The 22,539-nt window shown below is 36.9% G+C and overlaps 1 protein-coding gene across 1 annotated transcript in view; it reads left to right on the top strand.

Moving 5' to 3' along the window:
* Positions 1-10,712: 10,712 nt before the first annotated feature.
* The window catches only part of Fbxo28 (F-box protein 28), a 35,593-nt gene continuing 23,766 nt past the window's right edge, over positions 10,713-22,539 (top strand). The window contains exon 1 of the mRNA XM_015483323.2: positions 10,713-11,011. Coding sequence (XP_015338809.1) covers positions 10,751-11,011 — 261 coding nt within the window. The 5' untranslated portion in view covers positions 10,713-10,750. The remainder of the gene's footprint in view (positions 11,012-22,539) is intronic.

Raw genomic sequence — 22,539 nt, 5'->3', positions numbered from 1 at the left:
TTTCATTTTCTCTGATCACTTGTCTCATTCTATGGCTCCAGTTCTGCAATCCACCCTTCAGCTCTTTGCATCTCCTATTGTGACATGTGATGAATTGGCTTTGCTTGACTCTGCCTTCACAGCCTAATCTGGCTCTCATGTGCTCCTGTTGCACCTGCTTACAATACTGATGTCTTAAAACAAGCCCCCTCCAGGGGGTACAGGACAATGACCAATGGACAGGAAAGACATTGGAAATGCTATTTGCAGGCTTATCTTCACTTTAAAGCTGCAGATTCATTTTGGTCTATTATTTATGGCTTAGAACCCCAAACCCTTATGTCACATTTAGATGAAAGCAAGAAAAAAAAATAAAGAATTTTTAAATGAGATTTATTATCTCCAGGACCACAATTTTTATCAAAAACTCCACAGGCAGTAGCGTCTAGTGAGTCTTAAATCAGAAACACTTGTGATCCTGAGGCTGTGTCGATTAGAAGAATTTAACTTGGGGAATAATATCTTTCAGACTATAGATCATCTGTCGCTCACACTGCTGACAGCTCCTCTATCACTGGCCAACCTGTGACGATGGAAGGTGCTGCTGCTGCATCTGCCATTGCTGAAGAGCTGAACACCCATCCCCATTCCATTCCAGACCAATGACTAATAAATCCAAACATGTCCCACTGTGTGCCATCATCACTTTAGCTAATTCACTAGATATTCGGAAGCATCAACTATGTCAATGTACCATGCCACATACTTGAGGAATACAAAGATAAATGAGTCAAGTTCAAGTTCTTAAGAAGTACAAATCCAAATTTAGAGAGAAAAAGAAATCAAACACTTATTTATCAAAAACATTTAGACTTATTTATCCCCACAAAGCTTCATAAAAATCACTGAAGTAGAGGCCAGTGCCTGAAAGCAAGAAGAAAATGGTTGTTAAAAAAGTTCTTAAGTAGTTAACTATTAGTTAACTACTCAGAAAATCTGAGTTCTCATGTTACTATGAACTTGAGTACAAAATTATGCAATCTAAAAACAACAGCTTCCTCACTGATTGTGGGGGAGGTGAAGAACATATAAAACCAGAAATTCAGATGCTGTAGAATGCCTAAGGAACAAGTTTGGGGCTTATTTATAACAGAGATTCTCAGAGTTTCCAATATAATAGATCTTGTGTAGGGCCTGAAAACCATAATTTTAAATGAGCACTCCAGATGCTTCTACAAGTTTCCACAGTGTCGAGAAATACCAAACTTTAGTAATAGGAGACAGGGGCAGATCATGCCACATTGATCTGAAACTAAATTGGGATATTGAGATTCAAATATCCAAATGCCCTGGATCTGTCAATTTGTCATCTCTCACTCTCCTCCATTAAAATGTTCTTAGCACTGTAAGAAATAGGTCTCTTGTTTTTCATTAATTACCTAGTCTTGGGTATTCCATTATAGCAGCACAAAAAGGAGTGATAAACATTCAATAAATTGGAGCTATTACTATAATTCTCTTTAAACAGAAGCTTCACAGACACTTAACCCCAATATGCCCAAAATCAAGCTCATTGTTTTTTCTACTCTCACACCCAGTCTGCTCCTTTCCCTGCAACCCCAACCTCCGTCAGTGGCACATCTAGTTATCCCACTGTTCAGTTTCCATAGCAGTATCAGCTTTATATTCTTCTAATATCCTATCCTCAACATCCAGTGAGTATTAAGTACTGTCAATTTCTTTTAGTTCTGTCAATTTTAACATGTATGTGTGTGTGTCTGTGTGTGTGTGTGTGTGTGTGTGTGTGGTGTTGGGGACTGAACGCAGAGCCTCATGCATGTTAAATACATGCTATACCACTGAGTTACACACAGCCCAATTTTAACATTTTAAAACTCTCTATCCATACCTCTTTTTTTGTTCTAATTCAGGCCCAAAGTCTTCTTTTTCTTTGAGTACTATATACTAACTTCCTAACTGATATCCCTAACCACCAACTCTACTTTCCAGGAGAGTCTTTCCATCCTTACTAGAATGATTTTTCTAAAACACAGAACTGATCAAGCTCTTCCACTAAATGGCTCCAAATTGTCCATAGCAACAATTTTCAAGTGTTCTATAGAGCCCTGGGGTTTTGAGAAGCAGCCTTAGAGAGGAAAAAAAAAAAAGGCTGAATGAGGTAAGGCTTGGGCCTTCCACCCAATAGAGATCTGCACTTATCTGTTCTATATAGTGGAGTTCTTAAGATTATTTTTTGCTAAAAATAAAAAAGATTTCCTAACCAAATAAATCTGGGTCCAAACAAGAGAAAGAAATAATACAATAATTTGAACAGGAAAAGCTTACTATAAAGATTTATTAACTATAACAAGGGATTGAAACGATGAGTGATGAACTAATAAGAAGATACCTCTGAAGAATATAGGAAGAGCAAATATAAGGAGCAGTCATATCCTTTGAGCTGGGATACAGCACCCAAGGAAGAAGTTCCTGCAGGGCTGAGTCCCAGATCTTGTTGGAGGACATGCTACATGGCAGAGAAGTCGCTGCGGCACTGTGCTGGCAGAACTTGCTGGAAATCTCCTCCAGTACCTCAAGGAAAACTTCATGGGGAGGAGTATCATCACAACACCATGCAAGGGAGGAGGAGATGCAAGGGCACTTGCTGGCCAGTGGCTACTGCTGACTGCCATGCAGTGCAGGAGGTACTGCCCAAGAAACCGCCCACACGCCCTTGTGCTGTAAAAGCCTGCCAGTCAAGCATATAGGAACTAGGAAGCAAGATCTTTCCTTCCTACAATGTCTCTCCGGAGCCCTCTACTGACATGGCTTAACACTATGCTAGCTAATAAAGGGGAACTATTTCAAGGGCCCAAATGTATTTTCACAAAGCAGACAACAAGGGTGAATTTAGATCTCAAAGGAAATGAATTGATAATTGTCACAGCTTTTTTTAAAAAGCATGAAAGCAAAAACGACCACTGTGGCTTGCAGAATTAAAGTCCAAAATCCTGAGCATACACTCATTTCTTCCAAATCTGAATGTTTATATCATTTATGCCATTTACACTGTTATTTTGCTTGAAATATCTGCACGTCCATCTTTGCCTTTTAATTAAGAAAGCCTCTGGGGCTGGAGTTTTAGCTCAGTGGTAAAGTGCTTGCCTTAACCACTTAAACTCTCCATCCCAGTGCATGTGTGAGGCACTGGGTTGGATCCTCAGCACCACATAAAAATAAATAAATAAAGGTATTGTGTCTATATATATATATATATATATATATATAGAGAGAGAGAGAGAGAGAGAGAGAGAGAGAGAGAAAGAAAGAAAGCCCCTGCTAGGATCCTCTGCTAGGATCCTGCTATAGTTTGGATATTAAATATCCCTCAACAGCCCATGTGTAAAAGGCCTGCTTGCCAGCCTTTGGTGCTATTTGGAAGTAGTGGAAACTTTTTAAGAGGTGGGACCTAGTGGAAGGAAGTTAGGTCATTGAGGGCATGCCCTTGAAGGGAATATTGAGATGCTGGTCTCTTCCAGTCTCTCTCCTTGCTTCCTAGCCTCCATGAGGTAAGCAATTTTGTTCTGAAACACGTTTCCACCACAGGCTCAAAGCCAAGGGACTGTGGATGGAAAACCCTGGAACCATGAATCAAAATAAATCTTTTCTCTTTTTAAGTTGGTTATCTTGGGTATTTTGTCACAGTAACTGAAAGCTAACGTAGATCCCACGGCACCATCATTCTAGGTCAAGGTCAACTATAACCTCCTCTGTGAAATGTTTCCTAATTTTTCAAAACAGAATTAACTGCTTCTACTTATATGTTCCTGTAATTTGTGTTTATGCACCTTTCTTAGGGCTGAGAACACTGCTAGCTAAATCACTTCTTCTAAAGAACAGCCCAGGAAATTAAGCTTTTCTTTCTGAATATACAATTTTAGGAAGACTTCAGGGATTAAAGAGATACCAGTCAATCTTGCCAGGACAGTGGGATCAACTCAGTGGATCCACATGGTGACTGATAGTGTTGTCAGACTCACAATCTCCTGAGGATGGGAAACATTTCTTAGCATCTTTCCTGTATTTTACTCATTTAGCAGCCAATAGACACTGAATTAGAAGTTTAATGAACTACTTTCTCTGGAATCAAAGCTTCAAATTTAATTTTATATATTTATGGATATATATGAGAGTTCCCACAATCTATTTACAACATGGTTCCATATATATATATATATATATATATATATAAATATATATATATATATATATATATATATATATTTCCTCATATGTATCTAATAATAGAATTTTAGACATTAGCCATGATAGTAAACTTCTTGTCTGGTCAAAAGATGGGTCTTTTAAAATATAGGTAATTATAATTCATAGAAACTCTGAGCCTCTTATTGTTTAGGATATGAGCTCATCACTCATTCTTTCTGAATATATTACAAATCTGCTAACAGAAAAAAACAATGTCTGGTTTTAGTTTCCTCTTTTACATATATAAAGCTTTTCTTCATCCAAGAAATTAGATCACCTCTCATCCTACCCGACCACACCCAGCCCCCTAACACACATGTGGATCAGGAAGCGAAGGATAGGGGGCCCAGGATGACATATTATCTACACTACAGTATACTAGCTTTAACACTTTTAATCAGAGGAATTGAAGACTCTACACCTTTGCTGCCTCAGTTCATCTTTATACTGAGTGAGATAAAAGAAGGTAATATTATTTATTCTCTTTTACCAATATAAAACTAGAAACACATAGACCTTAAGAAGTATGTGCCTAGCCATACTTGAAACTGCTGTCTTACAGTAGTTTGCTGGGATACAACTACAGTTGGAACTCAGAACTCCTCCTAAGGGCTCAAATATTTATTATAGTTAGAAATATTTGTTTTGGTTGGAAAGCATATCTAAAACAAGCATTGATTTTAATAACTGAAATAAAGCAGCCATTTGCTTTGAAATTCTCTTTATTAAAAAAGTATAGGAAACACAAGGGTAGAGATCCAGTATATATAAACAGAGAACAATTTGAATGAGCTGACTGGCAGGAACTGGTTTGAATTGTTCCCATAGTTGTACTCTGTTATTTATATTAAGAGATCTGGATGTTAACTAGTTGGCCGCCCGTGGAGAGATAAGGGAGTAGGAATGCTTTTTCACAAGACCACTTCAAACAAACAACTGCATGTAATGATTGGATTTACAAAATAGATGAATTAAATTAAATAATAATGATTCAAGTTTAAAAGGACTTTCTTTAATTGAGAGTTCCCATAATCCATTTACAACATGGTTCCATTTATAGACATTCTAGTTCAATCTAACCTATCATGAAAGCATCTAACTTTAATAAAACAAGGTAGAAAATGAATTCAATTTACAATAAATATAATAGGTTCTCTGAAGAGATAGCAATAACCTAAGTAGAAAAGTGATATTACAATCTATTAGGGGAGATAAAACTAACACATTATAAATATGCAAACATCTCAGGAACAGTTAGACATAAAGCATATATTGAATGCAAAACCACTCTGCTATAGTCGGATATGGTTTGAGTATATCCATCAAGGATTCCTCTATTGGAAGCTTGATCCTCATTGCAGTGACATTGTAAGGTGGTAGAACCTTTAAGAAATGGAGCCTACTGGAAGGTGATTCAGCCATTGGGGGCACTACCCTTGAAAGGGATTAAATAGTTCTCATGAGACCCAGTTAGTTTCTAGGAGTGTGAGTTTTTATAAAAAGATCAAGACTGGTCCCTTCCTGTTTGGGGGCTTCCAATATCATCATTTTATGTTTCCCTCTCCCAAGTGTTCCTACCATGATGCCATTCACCATGATGTGACACAGCCAAGGGACCCTCACCAGAGGTTGAATGAATAAGGTAGTCCTATCTTAGACCTTTGGCCTCCAAAACTGGAGCCAAATAAAATTCTTTTCTTTACACATTATTCAACCTCAGGAATTGTTTTATATCAGTGAAAAATTGACTATTACAAACCCCAGCATAGGAGAATCAAAGAAATAATCAGAGGGGTATGGTGGTATATGCTTGTGATTCCAGCTACTCTGAGACAGAAGGACAGCAAGTTCAAGGCTAAAGGTATTAGCAACCTAGTTGAGACCCTGTCTCAAAAAATAAATAAATAAATAAAAAGGACTGGGGGTATAGTTCAGTGGTAAAGCACTCCTGGATTGAATCCCCAGTACTCTTCCAACACACACACACAAACAAGTTCAAAAGTTTTGCAACAATCATAGGTAAAATGACTAATTGTTTACATGCCCAGTGAATAGGGAAAGTTCAATCTGACAAGCTCACCACCACCAATACTTCCAATTAATTTCCTCACTTTAGTTATCCCCATATTGGCTTTCCCTTAACTGTTAATCATGCTTAGCTTTTTCTGCAGTTTTCATACCTACGGTGCAACAATTGGATTCCAAAACAAAGCTGGAAAAGAAAGGACAATTGGATACTTTAAGATGAAGACCCAGAACCAAGGAACAGAAAGATTCAAAATTTGGTAATTTAGGTACCTTTATCTTTGTCATAGGGTATTATGAGGATAGAAAGTTGTGGAAATATTAAGCAAAATTTAAATTTTTTTATTCTGAAATAATTAAAAAATAGGGCAAGGACTTTCAAATTTGCTCTGCACCCAAGTTCACATATTATTAACCTCTTGCTATATTTGCCTTATTAATCTCATTCTATTTGAACAATTTGAGAGTAAATAGAGATATCATTCTCCTTTTTCCCTAGATACTTCAATATGTATTTCCTAGGAACAAGGACATTGCCTTAAAAAAACACAATTATCCAAATCAGATTATTTTTTTCAGTACTGTGGGCTGAACCCAGGGGTACTTATCACTGAGCTGCAGCCTCAGCCCTTTAGATATTTTTAAAAATATTTTTTTAGTTATGGATGGACACAATATCTTTATTTTTTAATTAATTTATTTTTATGTGGTGCTGAGGATCAAACCCAGTGCCTCATGCATGCAAGGCAAGTGCTCTACCACTGAGCTACAGCCCCATCCCTTGAGCCCTTTATATTTTTAAGACAGGGTCTCGCTAAATGGCCAAGGTTACAGCATGGGTCACCGTGCCAGGCCCAAATCAGAAAAATCTGATGATTAAATATTAAAGTCAATTGACATAATGTCCTTTATAGCTATTTTCCCCCTACACCAGGAACCAATCCAAGATCACCATGGATTTAATTGCTATGTCCTTTTAATCTGAGACAATTTCTTAGTCTTTGTGTTTCATGACATTTTTTTGAAGAACATGAGCCAGTCATCTAGATTTGTCTATCTCAACTACAGATTATGCATTATTGTGTAGGAATATTACATTAAGTTGTTCCTCATGTTGAGGAACATGATGTCAGTTCTTCCCATAACTTGTGATATTAGTCTTGATCATTTTGCTACAACAGTGTCTGTTAAATTTCTCTATTGTAAACATTTTTCATCTTTGTAATTAATATATAATGTGTGGAGTTATTTTTATGTAAGTTTTTTTATTTATATATGACAGCAGAATGCATTACAATTCTTATTACATAAATAGAGCACAATTTTTCATGTCTCTGGTTGTATACATAGCATATTCACACCAATTTGTGTCTTCATACATGTACTTTGGATAATAATGATCATCACTTTCCACCATTATGAATTACCCCATGCCCTCTCCCTTCCCCTCCAACCCCTCCGCCCTATCTAGAGTTCATCTGTTCCTCCCATGTTCCTGCTCCCTATCCCACTATGAATCACCCTCCTTAAATCAAAGAAAACATTCAGCACTTAGTTTTTTGGGATTAGCTAACTTCACTTAGCATTATCTTCTCTAACTCCATCCATTTACCTGCAAATGCCATGATTTTATTCTCTTTTATTGCTGAGTAAAATTCCATTGTGTATAAATGCCATATTTTCTTTAGCCATTCATCTATTGAAGGGCATCTAGGTTGGTTCCACAGTTTAGCTATTGTGAATTGTGCTGCTATAAGCATTCATGTGGCTGTGTCCCTGTAGCATGCTGTTTTTAAGTCTTTTGGGTATAAATTGAGGAGAGGGACAGCTGGGTCAAATGTTGGTTCTATTCTCAATTTTCCAAGAAATCTCCATACTGCTTTCCATATTGGCTGCACCAATTTGCAGTCCTACCAGCAGTGTATGAGTGTACCTTTTTCCCCACATCCTCGCCAACACTTATTGTTGTTTATATGCATAATAGCTGCCATTCTGCCTGGAGTGAGATGAAATCTTAGAGTGGTTTTAACTTGCATTTCTCTAATTGCTAGTGATGATGAACATTTTTTCATGTATTTGTTGATTGATTATACATCATCTTCTGAGAAGTGTCTGTTCAGATCCTTGGCCCATTTATTGATTGGGTTATTTGGGTTTTTTTGGGGGGGGGGTGTTTAGTTTTTTGAGTTCTTTATATACCCTAGTGATTAGTCCTCTATCTGATTTGTGTGGGGTTAAAGATTTGCTTCCAAATATAGGCTCTCTATTCACCTCACAGATTGTTTCTTTTGCTGAGAAGAAACTTTTTAGTTTGAGTCCATCTCATTTATTGATTCTTGATTTTAATTCTTGTGTCACAGGAGTCTTATTAAGGAAGTTGGGGTCTAATCTCACATGATGGAGATTAGGGCCTACTTTTTCTTCTATTCAACGCAGGGTCTCTGGTTGTATTCCTAAGTCCTTGATCCATATTGAGTTAAGTTTTGTGCATGGTGAGAGATAGGGGTTTAATCTCATTTTGTTGCATAAGGATTTCTAGTTTTCCCAGCACCATTTGTTGAAAAGGCTATTTTTTCTCCAATGCGTGTTCTTGGCAGATTTTTCTAATATAAGATAATTGTAGTTTTATGGGTTAGTCTCTGTGTCCTCTGTTCTACACTATTGGTCTACCAGTCTGTTTTGGTGCCAATACCATGCTGTTTTTGTTACTATTGCTCTGTAGTATAGTTTAAGGTCTGGTATAGTGATGCCACCTGCTTCACTCTTCCTGCTAAGGATTGCTATAGCTATTCTGGGTCTATTATTTTTCCAGATGAATTTCATGATTGCTTTTTCTATTTCTATGAGGAATGTCATTGGAATTCTGATTGGAAATGCATTAAATCTGTATAGTGCTTTCGGAAGTATGGTGTGTGGAGTTATTTTGAGACACTAAATGTTATGTTCATCATCACTTTTTCTTCTAGTTTTAGCATCTTTTGATAATTCTAGCCTAAAATTAATTGTTTTGCTGGAAAATAATTAGTATATAATAAAAATTCATAGTAGCTATTATGAAGACAAACAACAATAAATGTTGGTGAGGATGTGGGGAAAAGGGTACACTCATACATTGCTGGTGGAACTGCAAATTGGTGCAGCCAATATGGAAAGCAGTATGGAAATTCCTTGGAAATCTGGGAATGGAACCACCACTTGACCCAGCTATCCGTCTCCTCAATCTATACCCAAAAGACTTAAAAACAGCATACTACAGGGACACAGCCACATCAATGTTTATAGCAACACAATTCACAATAGCTAAACTGTGAAACCAACATAGATGCCCTTCAGTGGATGACTGGATAAAAAAAGTGTGGCATATAGACACAATGGAATTTTACTCAGCAATAAAAGAGAACAAAATCATGGCATTTGCAGGTAAATGGATAGCATTGGAGAAAATAATGCTAAGTAAAGTTAGCCAATCCCCAAAAAACAAATGCCGAATGTTTTCTCTGATATAAGGAGGCTGACTCATGGTGGGGTAAGGAGGGGGAGCATGGGAGGAATAGATGAATTCTAGATAGGGCAGAGGGGTGGGAGGGAAAGGGAGGAGGCAGGGGATTAGCAAGGATGGTGGAATGGATAGTTATCATTATCCAAAGTACATGCATGAAGACACGAATTGGTGTCAACATACTTTATATACAACCAGAAATATGAAAAATTGTGCTGTATACATGTAATAAGAATTGTAATGTATTGCACTGTCATTTATTTTTTTAATCAATAAAAATTCATTATCTTAAGTTACACAATTCATTATTTTTAGTATATTCACAAGTTGTGCAACCATCATCACTATAAATTCCATTTCATCCAAAAATATACTGTGCACACTACCGTTGTTTCTCTTCCATACTTCTCCAGACCTGTGGCAAATACTAATCTACTTTTAAGTCTTCAGCTACTTTATTTAAATGGAATTATATAATAAATGGTCCTTTGTGCTTCTCTTCTTTCACTGAATATTTTTTAAGGCTCGTCTTTGCAGTAGTTTTACCGATAATTTTATTCTTTTTTGTTTGCCTAAATCAATTTATTACCATGATTCTGGGAAAATGGTAATATTCTAACTACATTATTATTTTATTATCAATATTTTTATTATTATCAATATTTTTATTGTCTTCTGTGAGGAAATTCTTCAAGAAAACTGTACCAGTGAAGTTCATCTTAATAGCTAGGATTCCCTTGCTCTCAAGTGGTTTCCAATCTTAGATAAAAGAGTCTAGGACGACCACCTTTCTTGAGGTTTTCCAGCTCTTTCCTCATTTCCACTTGAACAAACACCAAGCCTGCATCTCTTTCCGCCTGTCACCCCAGAGCTCCTCCCTCTCCCCTAGGTGCCCCCTCCCCGCGGTTGCAGGAGGAGGAAGTGACGCGCCGGAAGTATCCCCGTTCCCCTTACAGTGGGGGAAAGAATCAAACTCCCAAGATGGCGGCGGCGTCGGAGGAGCGGATGGCTGAGGAAGGAGGCGGCGGCCACGGCGACGGCGGCTCCTCTTCGGCCGCCGGCTCTGCTCAGCGACAGCTCCCACCGCCTCCGCCACAGCCTCCGCAGCCGGGGTCCCAGGCACCCCCAGTGCCGGCGCTGGCTCCGGACCAGCTGCCTCAAAACAACACTCTGGTGGCGCTGCCCATCGTAGCTATCGAGAACATCCNCGAACTGTCTCTTGGCGTCCGTCAGCGGGAGTGGGCTCGTTCCTGATTGCGCCGTGGCTGCGGGATCGGGGGCTACTTCCCGAGAGAACTTGGCCCCTAGTCGGGAAGCCAGACCGCGGGTGAAGAGGAGTTGGGCTTTCCACGTATCTGTCCGGAGCGTGGACCACCACCCCCCCCCCCCAGCCAGGGGTCTTGTTTCCTGTCTCTTACATACCGCCTCCCAGCCCCTGGCCCGAGTTGGCAGGCAAAACTCAGAAGTGGGCTGATCCCAGCCAGACCTGGTTGTCTTGCAAGAATAACGAAGGTATTGTTCCCCCCAATCACTCAAAGCTTCCTTGTTGGAGAAGATGAAGTAGGGGTCGTCGATTCTCCCCAAACCCCGGTAGAGATAGTGAAAAATTGGAACGTGTTTTCGTGGCTTTAACCCAAACGTCCTGCTTGACCACTAAAGTAGAGCCCTGGGAAATGACCATTCTGGCCCCTCCTCACCCTGACACTTCCCCTCCGAAGTGAAGTAACTTGCCCTTTGACAGTTTCTCCCCCGCCCCCCTTTTGCAATTCATTTTTAAACTGGTGCTTTACTTCCACCCTCCAGCTTTAGGAGAGGTTTATTTATACTTTAAAATCACAGTTGTTCTGTCCAGGATATTTTAAAACAAAAAATTTGCCATTGGAATTTTATTTCACCCCAGTGATTTGACTGAAGATTTGATGAATGTCTTAGTTCAGTCAGATATTTTGCTTCCTTTCAGCGAATTTATCTTTAAGTGGTCAGGAAATTGAAGGAGGTGGACATTTTGAAGTGATTGCAAGCCGATTCTGTGTAGAAGCTATATCTGCTTGGGATTGTTTTTAAGAGGACAAAGACATTTTGTAAATGTGCTGTGTATAAGCATTTCTTATTAATCAATATGCCGTATTTTAGGCTTAGGCCTCCAGTCTGAATTGGTTATAATCGCATTTTTCAAAGGAAATAATATTTTTAAAAGAAAGCTTGTAAATAATCACACTGATGGCCAATTTTTTCGTAGTCAACACAGCAGTTCAATCATGCCAGTCTGCAGGATGGAAAATTTCTTCAGTTGAAAATAGACATTTTAAAATTTATTGTCCCTGATTTTCAAAGCATTTCATCCTAGAATTTTGTTTAGAATCTTAAATATTTCTTCAGATTTTTACAGACTGGTGTTTGATCCAAATTTACACTATATGCACATGGTGTCTGGAAATTGAACTGAACATTTGATTGAATTGAGCTATTCAGCCAGACAATGGCTCTGTGAAGCTTGAAGTGTTCACAGTTGTGTTTCATTATAAATGTAGAGGAAAACTGTGGGTTTTGTTAGCTTATTTGTTAGTCATTTTACTGTTTTAAAGTTAGAACATTCTTAAGGGGGGAGGGACAGAGAACAAGAGTTAAACACATTCCACAGTTTATTAATAAGTAATAATCTCTTTCAAGTGATATATTCAGCTGCATGCTTAATTTTTAAGCAGTTCTTGTTTTTTTTTTGGTCTTTTAAGGTTACAAATTTATCATTTCAGACATTTTCTGAAGGAGTCCCTTTAGTACCAACTCCCACTCCCACCCCCAGGAAAAGATTTTGTAGCCAGTTTTACATCTGCAAATAAGTTTTTTTGTTTTGTTTTGTTTTTGTTTTGTAATGAAGATTTTTTTTTTCTTTCAGGTTAATGGATAATTCTTAAATAGATTAAATGGATAATCTTTTGTGGGAATTTAGAGGTGTCTTTGGTTTTAGAGTCATTGGTTTGATTTCGGAAGGTACATTTCAGGTAGCATCATAAAAGAAAGATGTTCTTTCTTGCCACTAGGTGTCAGCGTTAATTTAATTATGTTTTTTAATGAAATTAAGACAGTGCCTGGTTAGGTACATTCCTTTTCAATTTAAGTGGTTATTTATATTTAAATAACCACTATATCTAAGGAATTGTTTACCAAAAAAGAAATCTTGAGACTTAAGTATTGGTACCTCCTGTATGTATTGCAAAATTTCTTTCATTTTAAGAATTTTTTTAAGTAGAATTAAAGCTGGATATGCTTGAAAGAGAATAATATTGAGAACAGAATTCATTTCTGTAAAGCCAAATGGAAAATTCATTTCCATTAGCTATTTGGTGGAATGATGAGCTAGCTTATGCATTGTGTGGGTGTTTTGTTTTGTTTGGACTTTTTTTCTTCCTTTCTATTTTCCTTACTTACCTTATCCTATATGACCTCACTCATAGCCACTGTTAGCACTAACTTAGAGGACAAGTGTACAGTCCATGTGCTTATTTTCTTTGAAAGATTTCCTCTAAGTAGAAATTGCTTAGAATAATGTTTTTTCGATTATTTGTGCAGGTTAGTTGATAAGTCTTTGTCTCCAGTTACCATGAATAATTGAAATTTGACTCCAGTTCACTGATTTCCAAGGGACTGTCTGAATGCCTTATTAAATTGGATCTTTTTCTGCCATTTATATTGTTCCAAACATGTACCTAAAACCTGCAAATCCTGATTACACAGAAATAGTTTTATATTTAACTCTTCTAAATGTATTTAAAATTATTTGGATGAACACAGCTTTTGAAATGACAAAACATGTACTTTGTTACTCCAATAAAACAAATTTTTGCCGGTGCTACATTAGTGTGTCACCTAGGCCCCCTTAGTAGGTACATGAGAGACTTTGAAACAAGTGCCAAAAGTCCCCTACCCTTAGAGAACAGGTCAAAGGTAACTTTGAGCCTGTAACTTTGGCTCATAAGCACAGTATTCTTAATCTGCTGAAAAATAAGTACTGGAGGCTTTTAAGAGATGTTTTAGAGAGGCACTATCAAAAGTATTTCCCTGTGATTCAAGTGGAACCATTAGTGGTTCAGAACACAATTTAATAATAATTCTTATTTATTATCTGGAATGAAATTTTCTAGTCAGCAACAAAATGTATAGAAACACACTTTGTCCTAAGACATTTTTCTAGAGTGCTCTAAGTAGTTCAGTCTGCTACCTGTGTATAATTCTTTCACATCTTCAAATGTTAGAAGAGTTTTGTTAACCATATTTCACTGCATAGTTGTTGAGCTGATTTTATGCCAAAATTTTCCCCAAAAGCAGGGTGCAACCGTTATGTGAGACTTAAAAATTGTGCCAGTATTACTTAAAAATCATTTATTACTAAACTGTCTTTGGTACAAGATGAGGATGCATGTAACAGTTGTGAATATATGTTAAAATTGAATAGTCCAAATTGGTGCACATCATTTCTTCATGACAGTTAAGTGAACATTTGTATTAACATTAGTTATTGATTTGTGACTACTAGTCAAAATATTACACTTGGGAAAATTTACTATGATTCTGTGAAGTATGGACTTACAGAATTAACTCTGTCTGAAGACTCTATGCCACTATCATTGGTTTTATTATCTGACACAAATGCCCCACCCCAGTCCTCAGTGCCACTCTTTATTAGATGTGTTTATGGTTAGTGCTGCAGCACTCTAAAAAAACCACACCAGTTCCACTTTGGGAAATAAATACTGACAATGCACATGGGCTGAAGAAGACAAACGTGCATCCATATAACACTGGTGAATGCATTGCTGCTCTGTTTACCTTTTAAGTGGCATGAGGAACAGTATTATACCATGCTATAATTATATGATGAAAAGTTATAAGCCAATTTTTGGACTGAAAAAAACAGGCTGTTATGTAGTGGCAACCATTTATGCAGGATAAAGTAGGTCGGTTGGTAGAAAACGTGAAGGAAAATGGGGGAAATTACTTCTTTTAAAACAGGAAGGTTTTGTTGTTGTTTTTTGGTACTGGGCATTGAACTCCGAGGAACTCGACCACTGAGCCACATCCCCAGCCCTATTTTGTATTTTATGTAGAGACAGGGTTCACTGAGGCTGGTTTTGAACTGATAGTCCTGCCTCAGCCTCCTGAGTGGCTGGTATTACAGGCTTGCACCGCCACACCCAGCTAAAGCAAAACAAAAGTTTTGGTTTAAAGTATGGCACTCTCTGCCTTGTATTGCCCAATGTATACCAAGAGTTCTCAAGTTTTTCTTTCATTCAAGCATTATAATTATACATAGTATTTGGGTTTCTTTTTGACAAAATTATACATATAAGGAATTTGCTTTCAGTTCCCATTTCTTCTCCCTTTTCTCCCTTTCTCTATTCCCCTTTTCTCCCTCCTCTACTTAACTGAGCTTCCCTTCACTCCTTTGTTTATTTTTGATTGGTACTTTTTACGTATACATAAACGAGTATTCCCTTTGGTACATTTTTATATCTATAAAACATAATTCTGGGTCTGGGGCTATAGCTCAGTGGCAGAGCACTTGCCTAGCATGTGTGAGGCTCTGGGTTCAATCTTCAGCACCACATAAAAATAAACATATAAAATAAAGTTGTCCATGCACAACTACAAAAAAAATTAAAAAACATAATTCTGTTGTAGATTCATTCCATATTTCTCTCCCCTCCAACCTCATGCCCTCTCATTCTCCTGCTCTACCACTCCCCTCCCCGGCTGCCTTCTTTCCCTTATTTTGCTTTAGCTTCCACATATGAGAAAAAACATTTGACTGTTGATTTTCTGAGCCTTGCTTATTTCATTTAGCATGATTTTCTCCCCTGTACAGTCTAAAAAGTTATTGGAAGTCCTAAGAATTTACCTTAAAAAATTCTTGAAAACACAGAAATGCCCAACATATGCCATTAGCTGCCAGAACAGTAATATCATCATTGTCTTATTGCCTTTAGAAAATGATGCTTGGATACTTGTTAGAAAATAAGTAAAAAGTCAAATAACTTCTTAGCATTATGAGAATAGTTTGATCTTACAGATTTACAGAAAGTATCCTTTGAATCCCCGGAGTCCCCATACCCCACCTTAAGAATCATTGCTCTGTACTGTGTTCTATAGAGAATATACTCTGTTGGCAAATTTTTATAGAGTTTTTTCCCTCCCACATCTCTTCCTCAGGCTTTTGATCTTCTTAATTGGTACTTAAGAGTAGGTAAGAAATTATAATCGCTTAGGGACAGTTTATTCTTCCTGGCTAATTTTCACAAAATAAAGGGGCTCAATCAGTAACTCTGTCGGCAGTGTAATCATGGAGACATAATGTATACCCTTCCTTGAGCATATTTACAAAGCACCAGAATAACAGATGCAAAGATAGTAAATACACGAATGTTTGGTTAACCAGGAGACTTTCTCAAGATAATGAGTTCTTAATCAGTAAAAATGGAAGAAAATTCCCAGCAGAAAAAAGTGACATATAATGATGAAATTGGAGAAGAGTTATAAAAGGATTGATGAGCTTAAATTTGAAGTACATTAAATATTCTGGATTATTGGTCAGTCTTCCCTCAGCCTTGAACTTTTTTATCTCACAAACCAGTCAAATGTAAGAAACCAGGCTGAGATAGCGTTTATAGGGGGAGCAAAAAGGATATTAAAAAAAAAATTTTTTGTCTTTTAATATCATAATTATTTCATAAGAGTGACTAGATATATCTGCATACTCTGTGCTATTATTTGGATCTGGACTGTCCTTTCAAATGCCTAGATTATTTAAAGATTTGGTCCCAAGCTTGTTACTCTTGAGAGGTGATGGAATTGTTTTTAAGTGGGGCCTAGTGGGAGGTCTAAGTCATTCATGTGTGTCCTGGAAGAGGACTATTGAACTCCAGTTTATTTTTCTCTCCCATACTTCCTGCCACAAAGTGAACAGTTTTGCTCTGACACACACTCCTATCATGACCTACTATCTCTGCCCTTCAGTTGCCTAAAAGCAATGTCAGCCCAGTCATGGACTGGAACCTCCAAAACTGTGAGCCAAAATAAACCTTTCCATTTGTAAGCTGTTTATCTCAGGTGTTTGTTGCAGTAAAAGAAAATTTACACACCCTGATAAGTTCCATGTGATACAGATTCTTAAAATATTAAAGAAGGTACTGTATTAAAAGAGTGATCTGTGCATTGTGCATGTAAATCCAATTTCGTGATTTGGAGATTAGAAGCAAAGAGAACATTTAGTAGAGGTTTCTCCCAACCACCTGCTTTCACCATGAAAGATTAAATGAAACAAACATGAGGTTGTTTACTTTCCCCAATATCTCAGGCCTCTCGGAGCACCTACTTCTGTTTTCCTTCTCCTGTGCCTTTCAGCACCTCAGGCATTTATACTCAGCAAAGCCTTCCATGATTCTTTTTCCACCTGAAACAGAATTGAACCCAGGCCCTGGAACATGCTAGGCAAGTACTCTACTGCCAAACAACATCCTAAGCTCCAGCCTTGTGTGATTCTTATCTGAACTTAGCCAATATGTCTTTAAGTTCCCTTTACATCATTATTATAATTTTGGAATTATTTTTGGAAGAGCTTGTTTTCCATGAGGTATAAGCTCCATGGGGGTGAGATCATACCTCTTTTCATCATGAATCTGAAGGCCTTAGACAGTCTGTGATTCGATATAAGCACTTCATATCTGTTGAATAAGTAAAAGTCCTTTAAATATTTCACTCCTCTAAGTATACAATAGAAAATCTGTCATTGTGAAGTGTTTTCTGCATAAATTATAATAGTGTTAAAAATTGCTGCTTAATACCTCCAATAGAGATTAGAAGTTCTTTTTAATTTTTTAGTTCACCTAAGATCTTTAACAGATTATAAGGCCATTTTAAGAAAATGGTGACTCAAGAAAATTCTTACGAGAATAAAAATTGATAGGGTAATTTGCAGTGAGTATATAATGAGCAGATAGCCATTTATAATAGTGCATCAGATCTTCTTCATTTTAATCAACACTCAAGTCTTTATATTAATGAGGAGAATAGGCTGGACATGGTGGCACACACCTGTACTCCTAGCAGTTTGGGAGGCTGAGACATGATGAGCCAGCCTTAGCAACGGCGAGGCACTAAGGAATTCAGTGTCTGAATAAAATATAAAATAGGGGTAGGGATGTGGCTCAGTGGTTGATTGACCATGAGTTCAATACCTAGCCACCCCCCCCAGAAAAAGAAAGAATAATAACAGATAATAAAAAACAATAATCAGAATAGGTGTTCTCTTTATAGAGTGCATTATAGGAATTCTGGAAACAGACTTCTTAATTGTTTTTCTCAGGCCAGTGTTAAAATGAATTTATATTTTCTTTCCAAGTGAATAATCTAGATGAGATACCTAGAAAATGTAAAATTTGTTGTAATTCTACCTGTAGACATTTGAGGATTACATATATGTGTGTGTGTGTGTGTGTGTGTGTGTGTGTGTGTGTGTTATATACATACCCACAATATAGTAACAAAATAATCTTAGGAAATCATGCAAGGTAGGTGGATTTTTTTTTTTTTTTTTTGTAAAGGATTACAGTATTATGCAAGAGGTGGCAAGTTGTAGCCATATTTAAGTGAGGGAAAATAAGATGAATTCATAGTAAGAGGAAATAGGACAAAAGAAGATCCAGAATGGTTGTGATTCATTCATTATTCATTTCTAAATGATTTTTTCAATTGTCATTAACTTTTGGCACATTTGCTTTCTTTCACTTGTATTCATTCTTTCTCTAAATATATATATGCACACATGTGCACATACATAGCAGACAAGGATATATGTATCTCACATATACATTTATTAAATCATTTGAGATATGCAAATATAATTATATGTTCCCCCTAAATACCTCTCTTCCATAAATCACAATATCATCACTTTCAAGAAATTTAACACTGCAGATTATATTCAGATTTCTCAATTACCACCAAAATGTCCTTTATAGCTCTTGTGGGAGGTGGGATATTTTGAATCTAATAAAGAAAGGATTCAACTCTAGAACACTCCCCACCTCCCTCCCTCCCTCTCCCCCCTCCTCTCTCTCTCTCTCTCTTTCTCTCTCTCTCTCACACACACACACACACACACACTCTTTTTCATTCTTTCTCTGCATTGACATATTTGAAGAGTCTAGCCTACCACTTGGCTTGTGTAAAATGTTGAGAACTGTAGGGCACCAAATGAATACCTTTTTTAAAAATTGGGTTACATTACAGTATATTCCTCTAATATTCCTCTAAGATATAAATAGTTTTATATTTTAACTTTTTTTTTTTTTTTTTTTTTGGTCTTCCTTTTAGGAACTGGGGATTGAACCCAGGACTTTCACACATATGAGGCACATACTTTGCCACTGAACTACATTCCAGCCCACATTTTGGTATTTTTGAAATAGGAATGTATCTTGATTCACTTTTGTATATATTATTGTAGCATTATTTCTTGGATTTGTTCCCCCCCCCCCGAAGACCTTTGATTAAATTGATCATATGTCTTTGTCCCTGTGGTATCTTAAAATTAAAGAAGTCCAGCATACTGTTTTTCATGTCAACTAAGTTATGTGAGAAAACAATGATATGAATTATGATTATAAGACATATATTGTAAGTCTCAGTGTCAGCTATTTAAAAACATTCATCTTTAACTCAGTTATCATTAGATATTAAAAGAAAACAGCATGTCTTACATTAGTAACAAGGGCCATTTTGGCATAGTAAATCTAAAAAAGATTTCTAAACAAATACAAGAAATATTTGTCTTACTGAACACTTAAATTAGAAAGTGAAAAAAGGATAAACATGGCATTTTAAGTCCTGAATTAACAAACTAAGAAAAACTGTATCTATTATTCAGCAAGTAGCAAGAACTTCAGCTAAATATCAGTATCAAACCAATAATTTTTCCTATTAATTGCCTTTGGGGGTATATTTTTTAGTGTTTTATAGTTTATATTTTTCCTAATCTTCAAGTGCCCTGATATTTGGGGGGAGGGGGCTTTTTTGTACTTTAAAATTTTTAATGAAGCCAGGCATGCTGGCATATGCCTGTAATCCCAGTGGCTCAGGAGGCTGAGGCAGAAGGATTTCAAGTTCAAAGCCAGCCTCAGCAACTTAATGAGGCTCCATGCAACTTAGGGAGACTCTGTCTCAAAAAATAAAAATAAAATAGGCTGGGGATGTGGCTGAGTGGTGAAGCACCCTGGGTTCAATACCTGGTACTAAAAAAAAAATTGTAGTGACATCTAAAGCTTTTTATTTTCATAAAGTATATTAATTTTAAGAGCATATTATTGATGTGAATGCCTATATTGCATTGAGTTTGCCATCTCAAGACTATAAACATCTTGTTAATTAACATATATACATCTGTTATCTTTGCTATTCCTATGGTTTTGCAACTATCATACTATGTAAATTGATTATAGTTTTTTAAATAAAAAGACAAGGGTAATAGTGAAGGCTGTTCCCTATAACATCATTTACATTTTTTTTTAATGGTCAACCTTTTTTTTTTTTTTAACTGATACGTAAGTATCATCTAGATTTATTTATTTATTTGTTTGGTACTGAGGCTTGTACTCAGGGGCACTCCACCACTGAGCCACATCCCAGCCCTGTTTTGTATTTTATTTAGAGAAGGTCTCACTGACTTGACTAGTGTCTTGCTTTTGCTGAGGCTGGTTTTAAACTTGTGATCCTTCTACCTTAGCCTCCTGAGCCGCTGGAATTACAGGCCTGAGCCACCGTGCCCAGCAATCCATGCAGATTTTTGAGGTGCCATGTGATGTTTCCACATATTACACATTATTTAATGTTCTAATCCTGGTAAACATCTATCTCTTCAAACCTTTATCATTTCTTTATAGTGAATACCGCATTTAAAATCCTTTTATTTATCTTTTTAAAAATTTATCTTTATCCTTATCTGTAGTTACTATTCTGGGCAATAGCATAGCAGAACTTCTTAGTCCTATTTAATTGTAACTTAGTACCCATTGATCACCCTCTCCCAATCCCTCCCAGCCTCTGCTAAGCTCCATTCTCCTTTCAGTATCTATGAGCCCTGATGATTTTTCTACTTGGTCATCATCTGCATTATCTTCTGGGGTCTTATTTTACTGTCATATTGCTAGGATTTTTAAAATTTAATACACAATATTTCTTTCTTTTAGCCTTAGAAAATTATTAACATAACAACATAACCTTAAATTTGGAGCTATACATTTTGGGGGGCGGGGGGCGGCAGGGGATACCAGGGATTGAACTCAGGGACACTCAACCACTGAGCCACATCCCCAGCCCTTTTTTGTATTTTGAGACAGGGTCTCACTGAGTTGCTTAGCACCTTACAGTTGCTGAGGCTGGGTTTGAACTGGTGATCCTCCTACCTCAGCCTTCTGAGCCAGGGGGATTACAGGCATGCACCACTGCACCCAACTGGAGCTATACTTTAAATGAGACAATTTTTTGTTGTTGTTTGGGTTTTTTTATTTGTTTGTTTTGTGTGTGTGTGTGTGTGTGTGTTGCTAGGGATTGAACCCAGGGCCTCAGGCTTTTGCACTCTCCGGATTGAGACATAGCCCCATCCCTAAATGAGATACTTTTACTTGCAAGTTAGCATATACTTCTAACAGTGATCATTAAATTCCTGGCCTTGGGGAAATTCTGTGTATTTCTGTTTTCCTGTGGTCATTTTGTTTCTTTTTGAATTCTAACCAAAGATGTATGCACGTTCTTTCCAGTTCTTGTGCTGACAATCAGTGTTTACGGAACATGAAAGGAGGACAGTGTTGACTAATGTTTCACATATATTCACTTTGTCTCTTGTGGTGATATTTTAATTTCTTTGTGAACTCTTTTCTTTTTTTCTTCAACCAGCTTCAAACTACAAATGCCAGTTGAAGTTTCGTTTGTAGGCATTTACTTTTTTTTAATACAATTTTTAGAATTATTTTTTAGTTGTACTTGGACACACTATCTTTATTTTATTTATTTTTATGTGGTGCTGAGGATCGAACCCAGGGCCTCACACATGCTAGGCGAGCGCTCTACCACTGAGCCACAATCCCAGCCCTGGCATTTACTTTTTTATCTTTGACTACTTCTCTTGGAGTTTATCTACATTGACTTCAGCTATCTCCAGAGAAATTTCCAGAACCATATTTTTAGTCCTAATATTCCAGGGCTTACAGAAAATAACTAACCAACTATCCTAGTATGAGATCTTTCAAAAATGAGTGATCTTTTCTTTTTTCAAGTGATTTCTTATTATCATCTGATCTCCCTGCTCAAAACACAGAAAATTCTATTCTCATTTTTGTCCAAACTAGTCAATACTAATATCCAGTTGAATTTCAAGATGATTAGTGAAAGACAGGTAAGCCCTAGCACTAGCTAGATTCAGTGCAGCAAAATTCAAAATAATTTCAGCAATACCTTGAAAAAAATTTTAATAGTAATTGACCTTTGTTGTTTTTCTCTGTTGTTTTCACTGCTGAGAAACTATTTCATCTCTGACCTTAACTGCATTGTGAATGTAATTGTAATGTCTGTGGAGACTACAAGGTTATGTTAGAGGGTACATAACAGGTCTTTCTTTTTAATAACTCTTTCCATCTTATGATGTAAAGCATCAAGTAGTTTTGACAACAAAAATTAGTTTTTGCAGTCCCCAACTTTTACTTTCCGTAGGTACCACTTTC

Source organism: Marmota marmota, unplaced genomic scaffold (assembly GCF_001458135.2).
Source record: "Marmota marmota marmota unplaced genomic scaffold, marMar, whole genome shotgun sequence".
Classification (NCBI taxonomy): Eukaryota; Metazoa; Chordata; class Mammalia; order Rodentia; family Sciuridae; genus Marmota; species Marmota marmota.
Note: the sequence above shows the minus strand (reverse complement) of the source record. Positions and strands in the feature narration are given on the sequence as shown.